The sequence below is a fragment of the Micropterus salmoides genome, unplaced genomic scaffold (assembly GCF_014851395.1).
Source record: "Micropterus salmoides isolate LMB-PRFRI ecotype aquatic unplaced genomic scaffold, ASM1485139v1 Ms_hic_scaffold_3, whole genome shotgun sequence".
NCBI lineage: Eukaryota > Metazoa > Chordata > Actinopteri > Centrarchiformes > Centrarchidae > Micropterus > Micropterus salmoides.
Window position 1 is genome coordinate 15,744,185 of NW_024042261.1, and position 22,643 is coordinate 15,766,827.

Here is a 22,643-nt window from a genome sequence, read left to right on the forward strand (position 1 = left end):
TTAAGACTTATTTATATCTATTAAAGAAAAGTATGCATTGTTTTATGATCTTAACATATCCTTATAGCTAAAATAAATTTCCTACTGCCCTGTCGCCCCAGTAGGCTAGCTTACATCTTAATGCCGCATTGAAGAGAGAGAGAGGGATACTCACATTAGAAAACCAACATGCTGGCAGCAGCATCAGTGCAGCATCTCTGCCCTGTCCTCTGCACTGCAGCGGAGGGCATAAGTTCCTTTGAACGACTGCATACACTTGAACACTTCAGAAATGGTACATTGAATGGATTACGACTTAAAATGAAACATCAGTCAACAGTCGTGAGCACCTCTATGCAGTTTCATACTGCAGGTTTTAACTCACAGGTCTCTTAAAGCGACAGCTGCTCTGATAGGCTACACCAGCGAATATGGGATGGGCGAATAGAACCGAACAAAATAGAATAGAATAAGAGTCTACCAGTGGACCAGTAAGAATGAAGTTTGCAAAACATGATACTATTATATTATTATCTTTGAATAGAATACAACCATGGACTGTACTAGTGTTTAATAGAATTGAATCTAATAAAATAGAATCATGGACTGTGCAACCTATGAACCTATGGCAAGGGAAAATAATAGAAATACAGACAGTGCAGTCTATGAATAGAATAGAACCACACTCCATGAATAGAGTAGAATAGAATAGTCATAGACTGTACAGATAAATATAATATAATATAATAGAGCTATTAAATACTATATATAGTCTATGAATAGAATAAAATACAATAAAATCATTGAGTCGAATCATAGGCTGCAGTCTGTGAACAGAGTACAATTATACATTGCAACCTACACTAGCACAGAATAGAATCATAGTCCGCAGTCTATGAACAGACTAAAATAGAATAGAAAGCAGTCTATGAATAGTCTAGAACCGAATCGAATCATATACAGCAGTCTACAAATAGAATGGAAAAAATAATTGACTGTGCAGTCTATGAATAAGCTAGAATAAACTAGAACAGGACTCCACTTGCCATGGGAAAATGTATCTGATACAATTCTTTCAAATAGATTAGAATCCCACTGAGTAAAATAAGCTGTGCAGTCTGTGGATAGAAAAGAATAGAGTAGAGAAAAGAATAGGTTGCAGGTGTTGGAGAGAAACTAGTTACATGTAACAGAGTTGTGTAGGCTAATATATAAACAAAATAAACATAACTCGAATCAGTTACAGTTATTGGGATAAAATTTGTAATTAAATTACAGTTAGGCTACCTATGAAAATATTCATGATTACATTGGGGGTTACATCAGAATATTTTCTGTAAAAAGCTTCGCTATACATTAAATAATAGTAATTTTGTTGCTTTGCATGTTTTGTCTTCCATGGCCATTCCCAGCCACAGCTGTTTAGTAAGGTTTCAGCCTAATCTGATGCTTATGATTGGAAATAAGTCAAATTAATGTCCATATACTTCTTAATGACAGAACATCTCAGTAGACACTTTATAGCTTAATATGCTTAAATGTATGGGGTTGATTGTTCTTATTTAGTTTGTATGATGCTTTGGCAATATTGTTGTTATACATTCATGCCAATAAAGCTAATTTGAATTGAATTGAATTATAGCAAGAGTGCAGTAAACAGGGCACCAACATCCCAGCAGCAACAAAGATCAACTAATACAGCATGACTCCAACATCCCAGCAGATGGAGACAACAGTAAAGCTTGAGCCTCCTGCTGGATGAACCAGAAGCTTTAACTGCAGTACGATGCTCTCACAGCTAGATGACTCATGTCACAGTGACATGCAGGTCAGCATAGTGGAAATGATTACATACAGTATAGACTTTAACAATAGAAATTATAGTATTTTTATTACGACTGCTACATTGTGAAAGTATTATTCAGTGATTTCATTCAAAAAGAACAAAACTCATAAATGACTCATTATGACAGACTTTAAACTCATACACATACTCCAACATATTAAGCAATAATAACAACAATTTTGTTGCACCTGCATTAGATAGGCTATATGATACAATTGGAATATTAATAATCCACAATAGACAAGTAACTGAACAGCTAATTACATCTGCAAAGTAGACACTGATTTCCTGGAATTGATATACATGTCCAGACATGTACAGTAATTGGCCACCTTTGCTGCAGTGCTGAACTTTTGTCCTCAGTGTCTTTGCCTTGGTTCATGCACAAAGCACACATTTTTTGCCAAAGGTAGATATGATCGTGTACATTTTGTGTCAACATGGCCTTTGTCAAATCAGCTGAAGCTACAGATCTAACTGACACAATCTTTACAAATTAATTAATATCAATAACCTTTTTGGGAAAATGTATTCATTATTAGGATTTGTCAGAAAATAAAATGCTTGTAGAAATACTCAATTAATATAATATGCTTTTTTAATATATAGGCTGCATTTAGATTTAAAGGAATCTAGAAGTCATTTTTTACTGGATTCTTCATTGTTCAACTTTCTTAAAAGTGATTTATTTTACTCAGTGGGAGTAACCCCCACATACACTGAATGCTCTGCAAACATGAATGAAGTACAGTATTCCCTAGCGTAACCCACCACGCAGTAGCTTGACATTGAACCTTGCTCTTCCCCAGCAGATAGGTTAACAAGTCAAACGAGGTTCAGCCAGTCCTGGAGCAAGCACACTGACATCGTGACATCTGCAGCTCATAGAGATGAAAGCTTCCCCAAAGAGTTTAATGTGGACAACCTCCAAATAGACAGGCAGAATAGACTTCAAACCAGCATTACATGTCATAAGGAGTCACGTTAATAAAAAAAAAAATATGAATTGTAACTCTTACAGTGGTCTGTAAAGTCCGTTATTGAGTGGACTTCTATTCATGAAGGTAAATGTGAAATTAAACTGGTAAGACAACACAGACCTCCACGAAACAGAAAATCCATCAAATAGCCTAAACCACACAAACGCACACGCACATACACGCGCGCGCGCGCACACACACACACACACACACACACACACACTGGGGAGAGAGAGGCTTTCAAAGCGGAGTAACTCTTGTCCTCTTCTGTTTCGACATTTGTTAAACTGCTACACTCATTCTAAGCCATAACCCAGCTGAATAATAGAAAGGCTGTTATTGATCACACTAGGAATACTTTTCAGGACTGAGCTGCATTCAGCGCTGTGTGATTGGCTCTCCGTGGGACCGGGTCTTTGATGTCGGCAGGCTGATCACAGATCAGATACAAGCGCTTCAGATCCAAAAAGCCCTCCCTCTCTCTCTCTCCCCCCAGGCTTTGATCTGTGCGCTGAGTTTGTCCTAGCGCTGCGGCTGCTGCCCTGTGCTGGGCTCGGGTGAGACGGTGAGACATGGTGAGCAGACCGGTGCGAGAAACACACCAGCACACCTCTCACCGGTCTGCTTTCGACTTTTAATAGCCAATACTTTGATCAACAGGCTCATTTTTACCAGGTAAGAGAAGTTTTTTTTTAGTAGTTTTGGACATTCACAGTTAATTCGCAAACGATATTTTCAGAATAGCCTAGGCTACAAGACATGCGATAGCGACAAAGGTCTAGTGCCTTTAAATACTCATTTAGTAAGATATAGTAGGCTATTCTTAGCAACACCATAACACAAACGGGCAAAAATGTCGCTTTAAATTCAGGAGTTAGTATGCTACAGTCCCTTTAAACGTATTGTAAGGATATTTTCGTAGGTTTTAGTTAGGGGTGTTTGTTACATGGTGAATATACTCTTTTTATTTTTTTTTATGTCCTGTTACAACTGTAATGTCTTCCTCATGTAAAGCTAGGGAAGCGGTCGAGCTTCAAGCTGAGGGCTTGACTGTCGCAGCTGCTGATGGGACTTAAATCAAACAGCATCAATTAACTCTGTTACAATTAGCGCGTGCTTGTGGTTATTTTTTAAATTAGCGCTTCACAGTCTATACCTGCTTTTATTATAGGAAAAAAAACGTTGTGTTGAAACAAACCTGAACTCGTCTGTATTGGTGATAATTTAAAAAATTGTATTGTTTTACCTCAGAAACCAAATGTCTTTATGAATTGTGTGTATTGTCGAGAGGAATCAACATAACAACAGTTGAACTTTGTTAACTATTGGTTTATCTTTTTCTTCTTTTTTGCCAGCTGCAGGGTACAAGTGGCTCATCAAAATGGTCTGGATGCTTCAACACACCTTCTCACTTCTACTAACAGTGCATGTCATATATTCAGCTCTGGTAAGGCTTCATGATATTTTACATTTTGAACACAAGCAAGCAAGAAAATTTAGCGTTTTTGATTTTTCCCATAGGCTTTTAACACAATCCATTATTATAGTGTGTACAGCTCTGTTGAACATTTACAAGGAAAGATACACTGCACACACAGTGACAGAGTACATTTTCTGCTCCATTTAATTCAATTGTATTGTGCTTTTGTTTTATTTGAGAGTGAAGGAAACTTATGGTCCACTTAATGGCTTTTGCTGGGCAAAAGTGCATAGGCTACAAACTGCACTGTATGTCAGTGTTAAAAGGCAAAGTTGCACACACGTTGGATCTGTAAAATGTTTGCTGGTAACACTCTGACAATGCCGAGGATCATTTTACCTTTATTCACTGCACTGTCCTGATTATATTTGCCATCTACGTTCTAGTCTCTGGTTATAGCGATCCCTCTATTGTTGCTTTTGACTTTCTTCAGATTCAGCTGCTAGAACTATGCAATTTTCCCTTAGGGCTCATTAAAGTTTCTTCTTATCTCGTCCCAACAGTGTCAGACTTGTTTTTCAAGAAGATTTCAAGGCGGGGGTTGATCCCCTTAAACTGTTGAGAGAGATTATGATGCATAGCTCTGGATTCAGTCTGCTTTCTTTGTTACAGAAAGTGGTGATGAAATGCAGGAATCTAACTTTCACCAACTGACTGTCCCTCTCAGATTCCTGTGAGTGCTGAGGAAGAGACCAGAGAATGCAGAGAGCAGGAGTACAAGGACCGGTTTGGGAACTGTAAACCCTGCAAGCAGTGTGATGCGGGACAGGAGCTATCAAAGGTTGGAGCCAAAATTGTTTTGTTCTATTTTTTTTGTTTGTTTTTTTAATCACCATACCCAAATTAACTCTAGTTTTTTAATAGAGAAGATCTGTATGAAGTACTGTGGAGCATTTTCCGTAGAGCTGCTAAAAGGAAAAATATTGTCACTTGTTTATTTAGGAATTAATGGATGCATTATTCCTGTGGTAAAAAAATCTCCACAAATAATGTAAAACTGAGTTCATGGAAAAAAATGGACATCACTGTTTAGAAACATGTATCTTATCCAGGGAACCAACATTATTTATTACTTCCTCTCTTTCATGCAGAGAACAGCCAAGCCGTTATTAGCTTTTGTAGAACACCGACCCTTCTTTAATCAGTCACACCCATACTTTTGACCTTCTGCAGCTGAATGGCTTCCATTGTTTTTCCCCATTGCACCCTGTCCAACTTATTGTCTTCACTGTTTGAAGTAGGCCTGGGCGAAAAATCGATTGAATGAATTAATTCGAATTTTTTGTTGCGGGCGATTTAAAAAATAAGTAAATCGAGTTTTTGTGTAATAGCACATTTTTGGCTCCCCGGGGTTTCCGTAGTGTTCGTTTCCCATAGCGACAACATCATACACTAAACAGCAACAGCAAGCGACAAAATGGCTACCGGTGAGAGCGGGAAGTTTGTTCCCAAGAAAGGAATAAAGTCATCTGTTGTTTGGAACTGGTATGGGTTTGCTGCGACAGATGTGGAACAACAGACACCACGCTGCAACATTTGCCTAAAGCCTATCGCAGTGAAAGGCAGCAGCACCACAAACCTATTCCAACACCTGAAACAGAGACATCCAGCCGAATATGAAAAATGCCAGTCTCTCCGCGATGAACAAAGCCGCACTGACCAACAAACCTTATTGCTTTCCTTAAGTAGGGGGGGAAATCGGAAAAAATCGTAAATTGAATTAAAGTAAATAAAATCGGAGATTTTATTTTTAGGCCATATCGCCCAGCCCTAGTTTGAAGCAAGCCATGCCTAAGCTTGCTGCTCTCTCGACTGGGAACAGTTTTTTCCACCACCTTAGCCACAGGTTTTTGTGTGCTTTGTACAAACAGACCTCTGTAGTGTCAGCAAAAGCTTTCCTCTCTGGCAGCAGCTATGCACCTACTTTAGCACTTTAGTGTATGCATTAATGTAAAGGTGAGTGAAGTATAATCACTAAATCATTTATTGGCAAACAAACATGTTAAAAAGCCATTTTCCTTTTTTTTTCATTCAGTAGCAAATAATGGTACACTACAGAACATCTAAATCTTAAAGCTGGGATAGGCAAATTATTTCAGAAGCATTATTGTTATGTTAATTGAAAGTCTTCATATCCCAACAGCAATCAATAAATCAAATGCGCAGTCACAAAAAATGGGAGAGGTCTGGTATTATTGGCTGTCGCAGAGCTAAAGTTAAAAGCACGTTCAATCATGAGTGGCTTGTGTACCTGTGTACTCTGCCTCTCTTGCTTACCCAAGCTTTAAGACCTTTTTTCTTTTTTTTGTATTATATGGTTGTTATAAAGTTTAAAGGCACATTAAAAAAACACCCCCTATCACCGAAATTTAAAACATTGGAACGTCTTGTTACTCCCAAAGTGACTGACATGTCTTTTAATTTTACTGTAATAAACAAACACTATGCCCCAAATATATTGACGGTGATTGGCTAAATCTTATTGAGACACCTCTCGATAAAATGCAGTGCAGTTCAACAGCCCCTAGAACATCCATGAAGTTGAATATAAAAATCTTTATAATCAGTTTGAACAAAAAACTGAACATTATAACCTTAATGAATGTAGATTTTATTGCAGGGCAGTTGAATTTGAGAGAGAGAGGTGTATCTAATAATCAACTAAGAATACACGTGTTATTTATATAGTCAAAAGATACTGATGGGCCTAAGAAGACTTCTTTTGCCCTCATGACTTATTTTCAGTTTATTTATGTAGAAATGTACATGCTTGCATCATAAAAATATCAGTCTTAAGTAAACAATAGTCTGAAAATAACACACATCACATCTTTGAGAACCGGTGGGGGGGAACTCTATCACCATTGACATCTGTTGCACACATGCATTTAAGCCCAGTTGCCTTTAATCTCAGTGCACACAGACATGCACTGTGGTTGGTAATACGCTTCAGTAGTCCTCGTGTTCCTCTGCCAGCTCAACAGGCATGAATGCTGCTAGCCACCCTGGGGTCCTGGTTAATAATTGGCTGCCTCATTCTTTCTCTGAAGGTAGCGGGATGTCAGCTCACAGTGGAGACCTGTGAGACCTAGACCTGTACTCAGAAGGTTTCCCAGAGCCACAACGCCTGATCTGAGCTCTGTGTAACCAAGACAATCTGTCCATATTCTGAAAGGCAGGGCTGACTGTTGGGAGGGAAGCAGACTTTTGGAGTCGCTCTGTGCAGCTGCCATAGAGATCCCAGAGGAATGTGCCCCAGTTTGCTCTGGAAGTTTGCCTCTGGAAGCTGCTCTTAGACGGGCTGACAAACATCAATTAGCCCCTTCACACTAACTGTAGCTAAAAGAACCACCCACATAGAGGGAATGTCCATTAAAACCAGCTATTCTTTTTCAGACATATTTCATTATTGTTTCATTCATTGTAAGTTACTTAGTCTCTTGTGTTGTGTCAAGCATGAAGGAGAAGAGGTGAATTGCTTTCCACTAAAAAACTGCCAGTGGCAAAAAAGAAGGCATCGAAAGAACCCAACTTTGATGTGTCAACATCTTTTAGTATGTAGCAATAGTGTAACATTTCCTTCAGCCACTCTCCTAGGGCAAAGGACTTCTGGGTGGTACTGGCAAAAGAGAGAAACAGGGTTACATGTGGGTGAATAAGCAGAAGAGGTCAAAATTATAGTGGCCAGACATTAGCTGCATTTTTCGTGTATCTAAAGAAGCCAAACAGTGAGGGGGGACTTCAAAAAAGTGTGTGAGAGAAACAAAATAAGTAAGAGGGTACTTTGTCCCGAACAGAAGACTGCTTCAACTGACATGGATTGTTTTCAGCATTGTTTAATTACCAGATCAGATGACTGGCTGCCCCCTGTGTGATTCCCTCCTAATCTCAGAAATATCTCTGCGTCTGAACATGCTTCAGGTCCCAGCCAGCTCTCCCCTCTCTTGCCGCTCCTCTCCCCTCCACACTGCTGTTATGCTTGGCAGTCTCACCCAAACTAGATCAGGAGATAGGACAGGGAAATGGGATGTTAAGCATCTGTTTTTTTTGGGTGGCTTTGACGTGAAATCTTAAAGTACAATATGGAAGCAGAGGGGCTTGTTTTTCTTCTTGACTGCATCCCTTATAGTTTTATCCCCATTTGAATATTATACACAATCTAAGTTGTACCTACAGAGCAACATGAAAAATATTGTTCCTCAACTGCTAGCAGATGTATAAGAGTTAACCTGCCTCATTTTGTGTGTTGTGCTATTTTTGCTGCTATTTATCCTCTACACACTCAAGATGGTCTTTTCAGGCAGGTTTAACAGATTGAATGTATTTTTTTGTTTAGTGGCAGTTATGTGTTGGAAAAGGCTTATGCATTGTGTATTCACCTTTCAGAGTAATTCAACATCACAGATAACCACAGACTAGTATTTCTTTCAGCTGCTAAACTAGTCTCAGTCACTGCAGGGTGTCAGCTCTGTTTAGCTTTGTTAGTAGGGATAAAAGAAGAAAGAGATCACTCGTTGATGATCTGCACGGCCTGGATCAGAGGGGCAGAAGTTGGCTTCATTTTCCTTTTGTTTCAGTGCTCTGACCTGGTTGTGTCTACGTGGCATCAGCCCCCATCCTGCCATGTGGTGCCCCACAAGCAGAGCATGTGCCAATGCTGGCTTAGCTGGGACAAATCATCTCTGGGCCTCTTCCTTCATGAGGAAGTTGGTTTACAGAACTACTGTGAGGAACCTTGCAGGGACTGGGCCTCCAGCACTTTAAGGACCAGTTTTAGGGTTCAGTGCTGTGGTTGTTCAGCCTCTCCTGGCTCAGTCTGAGCTTCATTTCCCTCAGACAAGAAAGCTCTTGGCGGCCAAGTCTTCTTTATTCTGCCTTTCCCCTCTTTATCACTCATCAGCCACCCCCTCTCTGTTTCTCATTCTCCCCCCACTGTTCCCTGCCCTGCCCTGCTGGAGAGCAAGGCCTTATATGGAGAGTTCATAACAACAGCTGCAATAGACCAGCCCTAGCTGGTCCACCTTGGGCCAGGCCCGGCCCAAGGGTTCAATGTCAGGCTCACATGTGTTTGACTGGAAGGACTGAAATTCTCATCTTCTGTTCTGACTCTGCGGTGCAATCACCGTGCCTCTAACCTCCCTTTTTATTTCTTGCCAGCCTGCTTTCCCAAACCCAACCCCCATATCAGACTCTTGTGCCCACATTCCAGCAGGACTGCATGCCCGGGCAGTGAAACAGGACACGGGCGAAGAGAGAAGCCCTGTTTGAAGCTGGCCTTCACTTTAATGATATATGAGCACCCCCCACCCCCTGTCTATCCTCCTGGCTTTGGATTGCAGTGTGGCCACACTGGACAACAGGAGGGCAGCTGCTATGGAGCTGATAATGATCAATGTATGATGTCATCCCTGCAGGGTCTTTTCACTTACTGTAGAGTACAGTAATATCAGCTGTCATGTAAATGTCAGTTTGTCATTGAGATCACCAGTCTTTCAACATCCTTTTTAGGGACGTGACAGAGAACCAATTAGGAAAGGCGCATAACGAATTACATTTGTGGTTGCATAAGTCTTGAGTCTGGGTTCCTCTCACCACATATCAGTTTTGCTTCTAACCTATGCTAGACTTCTGTGTTTCTATATTGCCAGTTGCTGTAAAGACCCGAAAAACAGCGTTAAATCTGAAGTTAATCTGACTATAGATTATTGATAGAAACAATATGCATATTTGATCTTTTGTCTTTTTTAGTCCTAGAAAACAAAGTCTTATATTCCATGGTCTTCATAAAAATATCTTTCATAATTTAGATTTTACTGGATTCAGGTAAACAAATCCTTAAAAGGTGGTTCAGCATTAGATCATTCACACAGTAGTAGGATGCTGTGCTTTTTAAGTGCACTTTCAATTGTTGAACACAAAAAGAGTATTCATCTTATTTTCTCCATACACCTCTCCATAATCCTTGCCCCCTTCCTGAAGCGTTTCCTTTTCTTGCTGGCCTCTCAATCAACAGGACTCTCACAGAGTCTGCTTGGAGAGGGAGTCACACAAAAACGCAGCAATAAACTTGCAATAATACAACAGTGGGAGTCCCCTAGGGCCTTTATTATTCAAATGTCTGGCCTTTCTGGGTCTTGCAGCGGAAGGCCGCTCATTCACACTGAGAGAGTCAGGGAGATTATTGCCAGTGTAAGATGGACTCTCAAAAGAGGCAGGCCATTGTTCTCCTCTGATCCTGTGAGCCAAGATCATTCTTTAATTCCAGACCCCCGGTAGTCCACATTCAAGCTCTCTTTTCACCAGCTGCACATCTCCCCAAACGACCGACCCCACCTCTTACCCGGTGTATTTCTCCCATTAATCCCCCTAGGAATGTGGCTTTGGTTATGGAGAGGATGCCCGGTGCGTGCCCTGCCGGAGCAGTCGCTTTAAAGAGGACCGGAGCCTGCAGAAGTGCAAGCCCTGCCTGGACTGCGGACTCATCAACCGATTCCAGAAGGGCAACTGTTCCACCATCAGCAACGCCGTGTGTGGCGACTGTCTGCCGGGGTGAGAGGATAGACATCTCCACCAAACAGTTGTGTTACTGAAATTTAATTTCAGTTATAGTCTGACAAAGATGAGCAACATGTGTCTTTAAGATGCGACGCTATGAACTGAGTTTGTGCATGCTGCTCATATTTTCATGAAAGCTTGGAAGGTTAAAACATGTAATTTTGTGTTTTCAACAGATATTACAGGAAGACAAAATTAAGTGGTTTCCAAGACATGGAGTGTATACCCTGTGGGGACCCTCCGCCTCCTTATGAGCCTCACTGTAAGCACCTTTTTTTTTTTTTTTTTAATATAACCTCTTCTGACAGTTAAATGTTCCCATGAATACAGGCTATTCATCCCAGCCCACAATAGGTGGTGTTTTAAGATGAAACAACAGGGATACAATAGTCTAAAAGCAAACACCACCAGCTACAGCATACTATTGAACTCCTAGCCTAATGCCACTAGAACCAAAACTCTGGCTGCAGTGCCACAATAAACCTTGTACACACACAACATGCCAGCACAAGGTACTTGGAGTAACCAGAACCACAGCCTTTTGAAGGGTGGAGCGAGCCATAATTCATTCACTAAGTCTCACTGAGCCGAGCAGCAATGCTATATGTGCAAATAAATGTTTGGATTTACAAGCTGAGCAGTTGAAAAGCTGAAATGGATAGTACTAACATACAGCAATACTGAATTTGCCAACACTGGATTATATTAACTCAGAACATGTCACTCATTTTCACCACTCAATTTGGATTACATGAGTGAACTTCCTTGAACAAAACCTCCCATTGATATTTCTAGACAAAATATGTCTCTGGTGCTGAAACAAAAACCATGTGCAGACTTTTTTTTTGTAAATGCTACAGAGTAAACACAACAGGGAGTGCACTGCTTCTAGCAGCCCATGAATTATGTAAAAAGGAGACAGGAGGTGTGTTACAGTATGTCCACAAAGCAGGACTCACATTCCACTAGACTACCGATCCAATTAATGTCGGTCTTCCGGCCATTGTAAGTAGTTAAGTACAACCTTATGATTTCATGTTTCCACATAAAACCAACAGGCCAGTGAACTTATACCTTTGCTAATTGAGTGTGACTTCCTGATGGCAGAGGAGGCTGCAGCTGTTTAGGAAGAGACTTGGCAGCATGAGCATTAGAGCAGCTCACAAGCTCCAAATGTAAAGAATTTCATCAGACCATCCCTTGTTTGGTTTTTAATCAGTGTCTTTCAGTCTAGATTTGTAATAATATATTATTACAGCATTACTGCCTTGGGACAACTGGCCTCCCTTAGCCTGTCCATTTTGATACCGAAGGAGGCCCGTGAAACAAAATGGCCATTGTGTCTGAGAACATAGCTGGTAGTTAGCTCCTACAGGGACCCTCAGTGGGGCATTTCCAAATGTTTGAAAGTCTTGCTCTCTCCCTCCAGTGTTATCTTGAGGAGGGTGGTGAAAACCTAAAGGACAGATCATTCTAATAGGCCACACTGGCCCGGGGCAGCGGCACAGCTGTGCAGGGGAGGCAGTCGCCGTCTGGGGTGGACTGTAAATCTTAAACCACTCCTCCTTTCTTCTCCTCCCTTTCCCCCGGTGGCTTTTTGGAACCAAGTAAAAACGAGATTGTTTTATGGATTCCTTCAGCCTCTTTAATGTGTTTCATCTGCTAGTGTTTTTCACTGTCACGGCAAGTAGAAAGAATCCTACCTGCTCTTTAGCTCTCTGTAGATTATCCCTGTTTTACCATAATTACCAAGGTCAGATGGGGATTTTATCCTTCTTTCTTTAGTGTAAAGAAAAACAATGGTGATGGTGGTAACATGCAGTCATACAACATTAGCTATCTTTTTTTTTTTTTTTATATGAAATATTTTCAAGAAATGGTAAATTCTGCAGAGCAGTAACTATTACTAGTTGCAACTTATGTTTAAAGGCTACTGTATGGTTTTCAGATACAATGGAAACATGATCCAACAAACTTCTGTCCTTCCTTGTAACATGAAGAAAACATCATCTGTATTCGCTCTCTGACTTCGAAGGTTCATGCAGTCAGTTCTCACCACAGATGGCACAAAACATACCAGGCTGGCAAGGTACTGGAGACATTTCTAAGTCCTGATTGTCCTGCCAGCCTTTCAGTATTCAAAAGCCACTCAGATTTCATCTGAGCTGGAATGATGATCTCTGCTGGTTGCAGATCAGTTTGTCCTCACTGCTGTCATAACCAAGTTATCATGCAATTGTAAAACCACAACCTCACAGCATTAATGGTGTTTGGTGTTGCCACATTACAAGAAGTGACGATTGTAAAATGTTTTACCACAAACACAATGCTTTGGCTGTTATAAATCATTCCAGCAGACATGTACAGTATCAATTTAAAATAATTCAAAATGGTGATTTTAATAGGTTGTCTGTTTGAACTAACACTGTCATAGGCACTAAAAGTTAAAATTATAATAAAAAATCACATTTGAAATCAAATAAACATTTAGATAAAGAACCACATCTGAAGGGAGTCAATCAATCCTGGGTATACATTCATAAAACAGAAAGAGTTGAATCATTATAAATGTCTTCACATGAAATATAAAAGTGTTTTCATAGCTCTTAACTGTATACACCAAAGAACATCCTGAACAGAAATGTATCTTTTTTTTTTTTTTTGTTATTCAGAGTTCTGCTTTTAGTTCTCCTAAAGAACCTCTTAAGAGTTTGTACAGACAGAAGACAAAGATCATTCTGAAGTATAAAGAAGTGCTTCTTTTATTTGGAGTATGTGGCTTTCCATAAAGTCAACAGGCAGTCGATGAAAGGCTGTGGTTTATTGGTCTGGTTTGTGTGGAGATAATGTCAGCAGGTGAGGTCTCTTCAATGGACCAGTGTTTATCTGTGTTTGCTGCAGCTGCTGGGGCTCTGATAACAGGCTGCCTTTGTTTTGCAGAGCAGATGATGCTCACCTTGGATAAGTAGAATTTGACCTTGAAAGTGAAGACCAAATGTAAACACGATGATCAGACGTTCCATCTGTGGATAACCAATACAGTACAGTACACTTTATGGGAAACACACCATTGAGAGAATCTCTCTACTGTGATTTGAATGTTTTGTGTATTTTCATTGCTACTTTAGTTCAGTGTGATCACTAGGATTAAATGCAAATAAAAACACACACAGCCTTTTTATAAAGTGCTAATTATTTAGAGCAGTTGCAGCGAGTGTAGGTTTGTCTTGTTGCTGCTGTAACAGTTTTGTAAGACCTGGCACTAGAATGTGGCAATCCTTTTTAATAAGTAATATGTAAAAATGCTCTTTTATTGTGCCCTCTGGGTCAAACTAAGTTTTGGAATGCTGCTTTGAGTTCGTGGTTTTTTTTTTCTCCCCTTTAGAAGGAATGTTAAAATACCCTTATCCCCTATCTGGCTGAATAAAAAAACTGCCCAAAGCAAAAGTAATGTTTACATTGCATTACAAAGAGCTCTTGGATGTGAGAAGGTCGAAACCAGTTCCCTTTATGATTAATGTACTGAAAAGCAAACAGGCGGGCTAACTAAAAAATTTTCTCAAACTAAAAGTAATTCATTATATTATATTCATCAAGAATCTCCTGATAATCACCCCCCACCCAACCCATCACATGTCGTGAACTGGTGTCATACCTGCATACTTTTAATGTTTGCTCTGCAATAACCCATACCCTATCATGCATACATTGATTAGGAAAATTATATTTGATTACTGATAATGATCAGACAATTATGTTAAGCTACTTGTACATAGCCTCGGAGAGAAATGTCACTCAATTTGAGAATTCAGGCACACAACTGTTTCTTCTCCAACTCCCTCTTAAAGCTACAAACCAGAGAGCCGAGGTTGTCATTCGGGACATTCAACTCACAGGCTGCTCAACACTGCTCCCTGATATTTAAGTTATCGCACAGGATGTCTTCAAAGTCAGTCTACCATTTCTTTGTATACAATTTCTGTGATTAGCAGCTGCAGAGGACCAGTAATGTGCCGCTGCAGACACTGCTGGTTTCTCCAAGTAGATGCAAAAAGCCAAATGATTTGTTAATGTCATGGTTCAGTCTCAACCTGTAGTCAGAAAAAAGTAAACGTAGTTGTTTTCAGTTCAAATTACACGTCACCAATCAGGTAGACACCAGTGATTTATCTGAGTAATGCCTCCTTGACTTGAATGTGAAGGATTCATTTGAGGGGGTATATTCCCCCTCAGCAAATGTGTCACCGGATTATTGTGACTGTTAATCTGTTAAAGGCCCAATCCTTTCATCTTTCTTTGACTGTGTAAATATGAGTACATATCATTTTACTTTTATCACCTCATTATGTTTGAAAATACCTTCGCTTTTTTTGTGTAATTTTAAAGGTTGTCACTCATAGTCACATTTGTTCATAATCACTGCTTTCATCAAAGAAGTTTCTAGGTTGCAGCTGTAGAGCATTTAGCGGATAAAGAGGTCAGATATTTCCCTCAGGAGTTGGTAGAGACCAAAAATGAATAATGAAATGAATAGTCAAATGAATAATAATGTTGCTCTGTGTCTGCTGGATGTGTAAACGGGCAACACTTTTGCCATAACTTTATAAGGCGATAATATTTCAATGTTGTTTACAGCTTGTTCTAGTGTGTAGTTATCTTAGTTGTCTTCTGTTTATCCCCTTGAGAGTGATTGAAAGTTCCAGTTGTGTTTTGAAACTCTTGTTTGCATTACTATCGTGTACTGTGCCTTCTTAGCTCTAAGTGCTTGAAAGGATAATTGCATGTAGCTGAAGCCAGTTTTTCAAAGATTTCACCTGTCTTGAGTTGTGATATCAAGCCTAAGCTGTATTAAACCATGATGTGCTGTATTTGTGGGAACATGTATAATCAGCATTCTTGAGGCGAAAAGTGTTTATATGAGAGTGCGTGAAGGGTCCTGAAGGCAGGGCTAACAGTGACATCAAGGGGCAGAAGAACTGTTTAACAGCTGTATCATGAAATTAGTGCATGTGCACACCAACTCACCGCAGACACAATGACACAAAAAAAGCGTAAAAACACTGTGCACGTCTGTCCAATCTGTTTTTCTCTCTCCATCTACACACTCATAGCCGACCTCTTTCAAAAGCATGACCAGCATGTTTGCCTCTTGATTTTTCAGGGCCGTGTGACTAGCATGTGAGGGAGCCTGGGGGCAGGGGAGGAAATGTCTGTAAATCATCTTGTGGGGAATGAGACAGTGGCACATGGAGAGAATCCTTCAGACGTTTTCTCTTTGAACTCTGCTTATTTAATTAGACTTCAGCAAAGAGATGACTGGCTTAAGGCAAAAATAGATAATTTGTCTCATGTTACCTGCTTGTGATTGGATGAGGAGTGTCTGACAATATGAAGAAACTGTGCATTCATGTGGTGTCAGAATAATCGGGAAAAATTATTTCCCGACTGGGGAAAATTCACGTGAACACCCCCCTGAAGTCTCAACTCAGAAAGTCGAAGGAAATTTTGGTACATGTGTTGCTGAGTTGGTGACGTCATGCATGTAGAAACATGGCGGAAAACATGGTTGGTGGTTAGAAACTTTTGATTAATGGTGCAAAATCACGCATTGCATATACATTTTTTGCTAACATGTCATTTGTCATATGGTTTAAGGCTATAATGGTTAGTTTACTGTCATTGTAAAAAGACTTGGATGTGTAGGGGAGAGCAGGTGCAAAAGTACCATTCTTCAGAAAAACCTGATTTTAAAAAAATTATGTAGACAGTGATATTTTTGCTGTGGTCACTAACTCACAGGTGTGGTCTATCAATATCAGGTTGTATTTTGTACAAATGTAGAATGACGTCCGTATAATTTCACTTTAAACATAAGCGGCACATTACTTTCGAACCCAGCAGTTGGGTCAAAAGTAACACAACTAGATTTTGTTTCCATTATTAAATATGCTGAAGGTGCTCTCACAGCTTGGACTGCAAATGCAGTCAGGGCTCTGAGAAAATCGCCTTGTTACTTTCGTCCCGTGTTACTTTTGCCCCGGTTTACCCCTAAAGGTTGTTTATATGCTCTGATAGTGCTGACCAACGCATCTTTGTAGCAGTGTCCATGTTTTCACATTCCAACTTAGAAAAGACATGAACACACAAGTAGGAAAGACTTCACAACTTAGGAAATCGGACCATCTGAGAAGCACGTGAATGCACAGTAACTGCTCCTCATGTGTTTTCCCATCTTTTTCGTAACTGCTATTCATGAGACAAGTTGTCAATAAAGCTGTGTAGGTCCGCTGTCATGTGGTCAAAGAACCAGTCAACTGCTGTTCAGCTGTATTTTGCATTAATCTCCCTCCGCCCTTCTTTGCAGGCAGTGGCCGTGTGAACCTGGTGCCGCTGCCCTCGGTGGTGACCAGCCCGCGGGACATGGCCCTGGCCGCGGTCATCTGCAGCGCTCTGGCCACTGTGCTACTGGCCCTTCTGGTCCTGTGTGTCATCTACTGCAAGAGACAGCTGCTGGAGAAGAAGCCCAGCGGTGAGTCACAATTTTTCAGAATCAGGACTGGTGTGAGCATACAGTGAGCATTTAACTTGCCCCCACCCCCCACCCCATGTGTTCATTAGCTATGTATTTTTTTCAATATACAGCCAATGAATTTCCAGTACTGTTCTCAATCAAGATTTCCAAAATGGAAGTAAAGCGCATACTTGAACCACATGAAGTGCTTTGAGATGAACTGAGCAGGCAGTTGTGTGGAAGAGACTAGTGCACTAGAGGCTACAGTAATGAACTTCAGCTCTTGCACAAAACTGATGCTTTATAAATATCTGTATGGCAAATAATGAGTGGCACTAATAGCCCTTAATGAGGTAAATGAAGAGGAGTATATACGGCTGGCTGAGCATTATTTCATCGCTCTTTTGTTAACAAAAGAGCGATGAAATAATGCCAGTGCCAGTTCATCTGTCAGTTGTTATCTCCAGTGCTGAGCCTTATTAAACCCCGATGTTGCATATTTGTGGCAACTTGTATAATGAGCAGAATTCTTGAGGCCAAAAGTGATCGAGTATGTGAAACATCCCGGGGCAGAAAAATGAATGACATCATGTTTCCCTGGTAAGCTCACTTGAAACAAAGTGTGTGGTAGAAATTACCAAGGCGTTAACAGTTGCGTGTTCTTTCTCACTGTAATGATGTAAGTTGAATGCACAGGTTACACTCAGACATGCACCCCACCCTTCACTCAAGCTGCTACAAAACACTAACAGTTTTTTTTTTTTTTTTTTTTTTTTTTTTTTTTTAAATGACACAAAGGAATTTTAATTGGCCTCATGGACCCGAGGGTTGTGAGGCATTTCCCAACACATAAACACCACAACTAGAGCTGTGAGGACAAAACAAATTCCAGACATTTTTCAAAACCTGGCAACACAAAAGTTATTCTTTCAGTGGTTTGTAATTGATCTATAAAGCAGTGAACACATTATTAAACATTACTTAACTATGACCTTTATTATAGAAGTGGAACAAGGTCTCTGCTGTACTGGCCATGAGTTGTTAAATGTCTCAGTAGTTGACCGTCTCCAGCTTGTTTCTTCAGCGGCCTCTCTGAGGTCCCAGGATTGTCCATATAGTGGAGCAGAGCTGTCCTGCCTGGACCCACGCTGGCTCCATGACTTTCCCCAGAGACCCTGCTGCCAATGTCACCTGGGACCCGGACACACCTGTGGTAGGTTGTACTTCAGACTAAAAGATATTTTATACTATGGTCGAATTTTGGCATCAAACAGCTGATGACTATAAGGAAAGTATTGTATTCCAACTTCAGTAGTATACTGAAGAGTGGCTTCATTGTGTCTTTAGACTGTGGCAGGTGGGTGAGTTTCCATTTGTGTAAAGTTTTGTGTGTGGTTTTCAGGTCCAGTCCACCTGATCCCATCTCTATGCTGTGATGAGAGCTGCAGTCTGGGCCGCAGCCAGGACAACAGCCCCTTCCAGTCCCAGATAAGCCTCAGTGACGGGTGAGGAAATTGTGTGCTCATAAGAATGAACAGGCACCTGATTTTAAAGTCTTAGTTTTCGCCCCTTTTTAAATAATAGTGAGTGGTAGGTAGGACAGTCAAATAACATAGTCACTAACTCAGGCTGAACACCTGCACTTAATAAACTCCATATTACATGTACTACATTACTGCTGAACATAACATGATGTGTTTGATGAACACACAATCTAAACTATCTAGCGACATGACTGAAAACATTTTTCTTCCCAGAGGGAAATGACTATTAAACCCTGTAATGTTTACAGCACGCTCTGCTGACTGCCCTGAACCTTTACAGCTGGCTAATATTCAAGCCCAACTACCCAACAGACAAAATAAAATTACAATTATGTACACAATTGCATGTCTTTGCAATGTAAATAAATTGCAGCTTAAATATGGCTTAGCGTAGAAGATAATCACTGTAGCTCAAGTGGTAAAACACAAAGTAAGGAACGTACTGGTGTTCACTGACTAAAATGAAGATCAAAGAACTTCCCACAGTGTCATTCCCCATCAGCTAGTGTTTGTTACTCCTATATTAAACCAGGCAGGTAAACACTAAACAGCTTTTTGGAGATAAAGTAAATGACATTCAAAATCTGTAGCGATGAACCAAGCCGTTCTCAGAATTGTGCACTCTATCATAAGTCTGGCCTAATTGCCAAAAAATATTCACTCCAGTCTTCCCAGATAACATTCTCTTTTCTGTCGCTATTGAAGGTGCTGCAGACATAATTTTATGTGGTTGACTCTTTGAAGTGCTAAGAACAAACTGAGGCAGCTCACATGAAGGAAAAAAAACACAGGGTTTGCTTGTGAACAGATCAATTTGTGATAATAACGGCAGCTTTCTTAAATCCTCTCCCCAGAAATACAAACCAGGATGAGGAGGGCGCACCAATGCAGCAGGGAGGATGTCCGGAGTCCATCTGCAAAGAGGATGGTGGGATGAGAGGGAGTTCAGAGCCTGCAGAGTGTTTGGGGCTACCCCAGTGCAACACTGAACCTGCAGGGAGGCTGGAGGTGGGAGAGGAGGAGGAGGAGGAGGATGATGAAGAGGAACAGTGCAGGTCAAAGGAGAATTCACCTGAGCGCACCAGGCAGAGATACAGTGACGCTGTGACAGATGCACTTCTTCCCAAACAGCACTCAAGTCAGGAAGGTGAGGTGACACATTGCTGTCAGACAAAAGACCATGGTTTTTCATTTCATTCAGTTATTACATTTGCATGATTTCCCATTCTCTAGACACAAAACTGCAGACTGCTGAGTCCCCCCTGGTTTGCTTATCACATCCCTGGATATAAGTCAGTTTTCCTCATGAATGTTTTTGCTAGGTGTGTTAAGACACTGCCATGGCAATTGAAGTGAGTTACCTCAAAGTGCTAACTGATCCTCCGATTCTTTAGTGTCAAAAGGGGAGGCATGTGAGAGCTAACTGCAGAGAAGACAAATATGGGCTGTCCCACACCAGACAACACAGAACATATGAAATAAATACTACAGAACCTTTTGAGCGTCAATGTTTCAGATTGCACTGTATCTTCAACTTCCCTCAAACTGCTGCGTGTCATTTTCTTTTATGTGGCCTAGGACGTGTGTGTGTGTCCATGAAAAGCAGCTGGTAAAAGAAAGAAGAGATACCACGAGCTCTTTGATGTAGACTAGACTATCCTGTTTTAAGTCGGCCCCTGGCTGGCTCTGGGTAAGATACGTTACTAATCACTGCGTGCCTGTGTTCCTCTTCCTGCTCTCTCTCCAGGATGACATGGCTTTCTTTGGCTCGTGTTCCACCCTTGAACCACCCTGGACTCAACAGCCACGGACCAGATCCTGCATCAGATTACTCACGCCCAACACACACGAGAGGCAGCCGGTGTGGTCACACTGCCTCTTTGAAATGCCTGCTGCTGACCTCAGAGCCCCTTGTCAACAGAATATGTACATACATGCAAACAAAAGCACTGAGGATAAGCAAAGCACCCGGGCAAAGGGACACACATACACACACACACACACACACACACAAAATGTGAACTCACTGGCCCAGAAGGTGAAATTGAATGAAGTTGAAACGTCGCAGAGCCATTGACTTGATACCGCGGGGTGGATCAAGTGAGCCTCTGCTCTGCCTTGAGAATGTCTTCCATCTTCACATGTAGGAGAACAAAAACTGTACTGCTGATCTAGCAGCTGGTGTTATGAAGCTTTTGTGTGTAAAAGGTAACAATTTGTGGAGTGAAGAAAAGTATCAAAAGTGATAATGTTGCACATTGAAGACAATCTTAATATGGAACAACTTAAGACGAGGAAGTGATAAACGTGTTGTAGATACTGTAAAATATGAATCGGGTCAATATTTTTGTAACATAGACTTGACTATGTCTGCTTTTCTTTCCCCAGTTATAAAGTTGATGGTTGTGAACGGTCACTTCCACGTATTGTTTTTGTAAATAAACAACTTGAACAAGTTTACACACTGAAGAATTTATTTTCCAAATTATTTATTGCATTCATTAAATCAAGTGATTTAGTAATGCCCTGCTACAGAGTTGAGGGACTCATGTTTCATAATTGATACTGCAGAGGCTGACACAAGGACTTTCTTGTCTTTAGTTTGGTTTTAGCTTACACTTCCCATAATGTTACTCTGCAGTTGAAAGATTCAACTCATCAGATCAACAGAACATAAATTGTCAACTATTTTAATAATTGACTAATCTGAGTTTGGTAGGTCAGATAAAACAAGTATTTTGTAGAAACTAAACTGTGGAAGTTTTCACTTTTTTTTTTTCTCCACATTTTATAAGCAAACTAAAAATAATCGTCACAGTACTGCAATACAACGGTGTCATTTTGTAAAACCCTCCCAGCCTTCTAAACACCACTGTCTTTCAAACGGCAACGTGTTTATTTAGCTTACCCTCCTTTGTATCAATGGGACAGACAAAATAATAGAAACACCTGCCAGTCCAACGGCACCACAAAGTGCAGCCTCCAACACTGCTATGAAGTTGAATCAACACCTCTCTAAAAGAAAACTGAACATGTTAACCTTCATGAAGGGAAACTTTACATTAGTTACATTTTCCTTAGTTTTAACCAGGTATACCTAATGAACTAGCAACTGAGTGTAATACTGTTTTTCACAGCCTGAGTAGTACTCCTTATGACAAACTTACTTTAGTGTGTAAAATTGTCTATTTAAGTCTAATGACAACAACACTGTTTCTAAATTCAACTGAAGTGCAGCCACAGAATTTCAGCTGATATAATTTACCTCAAGTTCAACTGGAAATAGATCAGAGGTTAAAAAAAACATCTGAAATCATGGACTTCTCACAGCCCCTGTGTGGTTAGAGCCACCCAGCGTGCTCAGTCCCTCTGTGATGGCGTGTTCACACCTTCAATAATCAATGTGTGGCTGCTCCTTGCCACCTGCCTCGGATCTCATATCTGAGCCAGGCAAGCAAGGACAGTATTAAAGGAGGCAGCTGACCACAAATTTCCAATGTCTGACTGAAAATTCAAAACTAAAAGTGCTGAATTTCCCTCTCTACCACCGCATGAAACACTCCTCCTTCCCCTGCACAACTCCTGACAGACAAAAAAGATGGAGCGGTATTAATTCAAAGCCTAAACAATGACCACATGACAGGAAGAGCAGATTAAGTACTCTTCCTCACACTGATTTGATCAGGAAAAAACAATGTTCTGCTAGTGTGTGAGCAGAAAATGGATATTCCATGAGGGGATAGTAGTT

At 40.6% G+C, this 22,643-nt stretch overlaps 1 protein-coding gene across 1 annotated transcript; it reads left to right on the plus strand.

The window, feature by feature from the left end:
- The first annotated feature begins 3,226 nt into the window (after window positions 1-3,226).
- tnfrsf19 (tumor necrosis factor receptor superfamily, member 19) lies at window positions 3,227-21,355 on the plus strand. The gene is made up of 10 exons (XM_038693607.1): window positions 3,227-3,480; window positions 4,161-4,252; window positions 4,953-5,066; window positions 10,656-10,834; window positions 11,017-11,102; window positions 17,205-17,369; window positions 18,436-18,564; window positions 18,754-18,856; window positions 19,750-20,042; window positions 20,643-21,355. Exons 2-10 carry the CDS (start codon window positions 4,187-4,189, stop codon window positions 20,645-20,647), a joined length of 1,140 nt encoding a protein of 379 aa, XP_038549535.1. The 5' UTR covers window positions 3,227-3,480; window positions 4,161-4,186; the 3' UTR covers window positions 20,648-21,355.
- The last annotated feature ends 1,288 nt before the right edge of the window (window positions 21,356-22,643 follow it).